The 5437-nt window shown below is 48.9% G+C and overlaps 1 protein-coding gene across 1 annotated transcript; it reads right to left on the minus strand.

Moving 5' to 3' along the window:
* Positions 1 to 331: 331 nt before the first annotated feature.
* On the minus strand, positions 332 to 2440 carry LOC136633704 (zinc finger protein 84-like). The gene is made up of 2 exons (XM_066609484.1): positions 2376 to 2440; positions 332 to 1883 (listed from the first exon to the last, which is right to left on the minus strand). The coding sequence occupies exons 1-2, from the start codon at positions 2407 to 2409 to the stop codon at positions 631 to 633; spliced, it is 1287 nt and encodes a 428-aa protein (XP_066465581.1). The 5' UTR covers positions 2410 to 2440; the 3' UTR covers positions 332 to 630.
* Between the last annotated feature and the right edge of the window lie 2997 nt (positions 2441 to 5437).

A 5437-nucleotide genomic window follows, 5' to 3' on the forward strand; every position in this document is an offset into this window, starting at 1 on the left:
TGCAGGATTCCGTATTGCTGAAAGCTTACAGGGAACACTGGGTGGGTGTGGGATTCCCTCACTGTGCTGATTTGTTGTCCAGTCTAACATCTTTCACCACACACAGCTGTGTACTTTGTTATGGCTATATTCACTTCTCAAGGGCAGCAGCAAGAGCTGATCCTCACGTACCTTGGAATGAGACATTGAGCCATAATTCCCATTGCCAGACCTTTTGGTAAGAATACAATTCAACGGAACAATAAATAAACAGAAATAATGTTCCCCACATCCGTTCTAGGTTGCAAACAATGGGATTTAACTTCACCCACCAGCATTTATATTAGGGGTTCTAAGCCTTCCTTTAGTCACCAACAGCTTTGAGAATCTTAAGAAAGCTACATACAAACCTCCCCAGAAAAAGGCACATAAAAATATAAATAAGAATTATTTTGCAGCTGGTTCAGAGACCCATGAAACCCAGAATAAGAATCCCTGCTCTCCATGATTATTCTCCCTGGTGTTCTTTTTCATGCTCGATAGCACCTGACTGACCACAAAGCCATAACATCTATATGGTTTCTCCCATTTATAGCTTCTCTGATGGGTCGCACGTACACCACTCTGACAGAAGCTCTTTCCAAACTCATGTCATGCATAGGGTTGCTCCCCTGTGTGGATTCTCTGATGGGCCGTAAGGTTGCTATTGCAACTAAACCTCTTTCCACATTCCTGGCATGTATAGGGTTTCTCCCCTGTGTGAGTTCTCTGATGGGTTGTAAGGTTGCTGCTGGAGCTGAAGCACTTTCTACACTCCTGGCACGTATAGGGTTTCTCCCCTGTGTGAGTTCTCTGATGGGATGTCAGTTGGTACCTCTTAATAAAGCTTTTTTCACAGTCCTGGCATGGATAGGGTTTCTCTCCTGTGTGTGTTCTCTGATGGGTTGTAAGGCTGCTTCTGGAACTGAAACCCTTTCCACACTCCTGGCATGTGTAGGGTTTCTCCCCTGTATGGGTTCTCACATGCGTTATAAGGTCTTTACTTTGACAAAAGTTCTTTCCACACTCGTGGCATGTATAGGGTTTCTCCCCTGTGTGCATTCTCTGATGGGCTGTAAGATTGCTGTTGCAACTGAACCGTTTTCCACATTCATGGCATCTATAGGGCTTTTCCCCAGTGTGAATTCTCTGATGGCCCATTAGATCAGCGCTCCGGAGGAAGCTCTTTCCACATTCCCGGCATGTATATGGTTTTTCCCCTGTGTGTGTTCTCTGATGGGTTGTAAGGCTGCTACTGGAACTGTAGGACTTTCCACAAGACTGGCATGCATGGGGTTTCTCCCCTGTGTGAGTTCTCTGATGGGATGTCAGCTGGCTCCTCTTAATGAAGCGCTTTCCACACTCCTGGCATGTATAGGGTTTCTCCCCTGTGTGGGTTCTCTGATGGGTTATAAGGCTGCTGCTGGAACTGAAGCACTTTCCACACTCCTGGCATGCATAGGGTTTCGCCCCTGTGTGAGTTCTCTGATGGGATGTCAGCTGGCTACTCTTAATGAAGCTCTTTCCACACTCCTGGCACGTGTAGGGTTTCTCCCCTGTATGAGTCCTCACATGGGCCATAAGATCATTACTCTGACAGAAGGCCTTTCCACACTCCTTGCATGTATAGGGTTTCTCCCCTGTATGGATTCTCTGATGGGTCGTCAGGTGGCTGCTGTAACTGAAGCTCTTTCCACATTCCTGGCATGTGTAGGGCTTTTCCTTTGAGTGGGTCCTCTTATGGGTTATAAGGTTTCTACTGCAACTGATGCTCTTTCCACATACAGGGTCCATATGGAGCTTATCTCCTCGGTGCACTCTTTTGTCTGAATGCCTGTTTCGTCCAAACTGAGTATAAACTGATGCTGCAGAAACAAGAAATAAAGTAAGGGGGAGGGAACATCTGGTCAAGGAAGCCACCCCCTAGTCATTTTTTTTCTCTTAGAAGTAGGGCCCAGAAAAGTCACACGTACCATGTAACAGAAGACAGCTAAATTATTATTTTTAAAAATACCTTTAAGAACGTCTTGTGGGGTTTCAATTTTGGGTGTATTGTGACACAGAGAAGGAGAGCTGAAACGCGAGGGGGGACATGCCCCCCCCTCCAATACAAACTGAGCTAGCTCCAGTCAAGATGTCCAAAGTCTTCCAGTCATTTCATGGCACAGTGTCCCCAGCTTGGGGGTACCCTCCTTGTAAGGAACCCCCAGATCTGTGTTGGGCCAGAGGGGGAGGGCGTGGAGCTATCAGGCATAGCAGCAGCCAAGCCTAGGTCAATCTAGCCACCAAATGTTCCAGCAACACCCGGCAAAACAGGGGTTCCCTCCTGGGGCATCTATCAGCTAAGGCCTCCTTACCTACAAAGAGGATGCTCTCATAGTTGTCCATCATGACTGCCTCATGCAGGCACCGTTGGCGCTGATCCAGCAGAGCCCACTCTGCGCTGCTGAAATACACAGCAACCTCCGCAAATGAAACAGGGCTCTGAAAGAAAGAGGAGACTCCCTATTAATAGATTAGTCTGCAGTCCAGTGAGGAAAACCTGCATGTTTCCTGCTAGATGTCAAGAGCCATATGCAAAGAGAGCTGGAGAATGCCGACAGTGTCTTTTCGTTGTCACCTGACACTCAGGGAAGGAGGAAACACACCTGTGAGACGAGAGGAGAGGTTCAAGCTGTCCGTGATCATGTCCCTTACCTGGCTCAGAACAGTGGCAGCCATTTCTGCTCCTCTGCATTGATGTGGTGGTTCGGTTTGTATTGGTTCTGTTTATCAGTTATCTGACAGGGAGACAAAGGAGGAGAGCTATACGAGGTTTTCAGTCTTGTATCAGTGCATCCTACTGCATGTCCTTGTTTGAGGTCCTTTACACCAGGAGTTCTCAAACATTTTTTAGCACCAGGAACCACCTAAAAAAGTTTCACTTTATTAGTCGTTCAAGCTTCTGTGGCTGTAATGGTGATTGGACAGCAGCGCCCTCCCCTCTCCAGTGGCAGGGTGTTTAACCCTTGATGCACATAGCCTAACTTACCTTGTCAGTTACGTGACCCCCCTCCCCAAATGGGTTATGACCCACTGGTGTGCACAGACCCACAATTTGAAAACCACTGCAAGTTTACACTAATTGTGGTGGTGGCTGCAAAGGAGACTGGACAAATTTATTGGTGCAATGGCTACCAGGTAGGAGGACTGGATGCCAACTACCTTTGTGCAGAAGCAGCCTTGGCTGGGAGGGGACCTTTGGGGCTCAGAGCAACCACCCTGACAGCTGCCTGACAAAAGCAGGTGACTTAATAGGACAGGCAGGGAAGGGGCTGGCAATCATCAGGGGGTAGGATGCCACAACAGGATTCCCCCCCCCCCGCAGTGGCCAAAGGAGGGCCTTCCCCAGTGTGCAGCAGGAACTCTTACAAGTGCCCAGTGAGCCCTTCCTTCCCAGGGCATCTCTTAGCCTGCGCAGATCCCCAGAACCAGAGCTCCCTTCTGCCCCCCTCTGCAATGCAGACCCTCCAGCTTCCCTCCTCCAGTCACCTGCTTGCAGCCTGTCTCTGGGTCTTGAGACTTCTGCAATCCCTTTTCAATCCATCCATCCAACCCCACCACTGAAGCTCCCCGCTTTCCTGGTCTGCCACCTGATTCAGCAGGGGCTGCTGGGAAATGTAGTCCATAGGTTCAGGAGTTTCACTGTACAGCATTAATCATAAGAACATAAGAACATAAGAACAGCCCCACTGGATCAGGCCATAGGCCCATCTAGTCCAGCTTCCTGTATCTCACAGCGGCCCACCAAATGCCCCAGGGAGCACACCAGATAACAAGAGACCTCGTCCTGGTGCTCTCCCCTACATCTGGCATTCTGACTTAACCCATTCCTAAAATCAGGAGGTTGCGCATACACATCATGGCTTGTACCCCATAATGGATTTTTCCTCCAGAAACTCGTCCAATCCCCTTTTAAAGGCGTCTAGGCTAGACGCCAGCACCACATCCTGTGGCAAGGAGTTCCACAGACCGACCACACGCTGAGTAAAGAAATATTTTCTTTTGTCTGTCCTAACCCGCCCAACACTCAATTTTAGTGGATGTCCCCTGGTTCTGGTATTATGTGAGAGTGTAAAGAGCATCTCCCTATCCACTCTGTCCATCCCCTGCATATCTTTGTATGTCTCAATCATGTCCCCCCGCAGGCGTCTCTTTTCTAGGCTGAAGAGGCCCAAACGCCGTAGCCTTTCCTCATAAGGAAGGTGCCCCAGCCCCGTAATCATCTTAGTCGCTCTCTTTTGCACCTTTTCCATTTCCACTATGTCTTTTTTGAGATGCGGCGACCAGAACTGGACACAATACTCCAGGTGTGGCCTTACCATCGATTTGTACAACGGCATTATAATATTAGCCGTTTTGTTCTCAATACCCTTCCTAATGATCCCAAGCATAGAATTGGCCTTCTTCACTGCCGCCGCACATTGGGTCGACACTTTCATCGACCTGTCCACCACCACCCCAAGATCTCTCTCCTGATCTGTCACAGACAGCTCAGAACCCATCAGCCTATATCTAAAGTTTTGATTTTTTGCCCCAATGTGCATGACTTTACACTTACTGACATTGAAGCGCATCTGCCATTTTGCTGCCCATTCTGCCAGTCTGGAGAGATCCTTCTGGAGCTCCTCACAATCACTTCTGGTCTTTACCACTCGGAAAAGTTTGGTGTCGTCTGCAAACTTAGCCACTTCACTGCTCAACCCTGTCTCCAGGTCATTTATGAAGAGGTTGAAAAGCACCGGTCCCAGGACAGATCCTTGGGGCACACCGCTTTTCACCTCTCTCCATTGTGAAAATTGCCCATTGACACCCACTCTCTGCTTCCTGGCCTCCAACCAGTTCTCAATCCACGAGAGGACCTGTCCTCTAATTCCCTGACTGTGGAGTTTTTTCAGTAGCCTTTGGTGAGGGACCGTGTCAAACGCCTTCTGAAAGTCCAGATATATAATGTCCACGGGTTCTCCCGCATCCACATGCCTGTTGACCTTTTCAAAGAATTCTATAAGGTTCGTGAGGCAAGACTTACCCTTACAGAAGCCATGCTGACTCTCCCTCAGCATTAATCAATATATTTCTGCCAATGATCTCTGCCCCCCCCCTTTGCACAAACTCTCTTCCTTGGTGTAGGCCACAACTTTCAAAGCACTGTTTTGTTCTATTAGAACAAGGCATGCCTACTCACAAGTAAGGCCCAATGGGTGCAACGGGGCTTACTCCCAGGTAAGGCTGTGGATACGATGGCAGCCTCACAGCACAGACCTAGGCACATCTGTTCGCAAGTAAGACCCATTGTGAGCTGCATAGGAGACCCCAGCCTAGCAGCCAATGAGGGTTCTCGGAACGAGGCCCTGGGATAGAAGTGAGGGCCGTGACCAGA

This window comes from Tiliqua scincoides, chromosome 13, assembly GCF_035046505.1.
Source record: "Tiliqua scincoides isolate rTilSci1 chromosome 13, rTilSci1.hap2, whole genome shotgun sequence".
In the NCBI taxonomy this organism is placed as follows: domain Eukaryota; kingdom Metazoa; phylum Chordata; class Lepidosauria; order Squamata; family Scincidae; genus Tiliqua; species Tiliqua scincoides.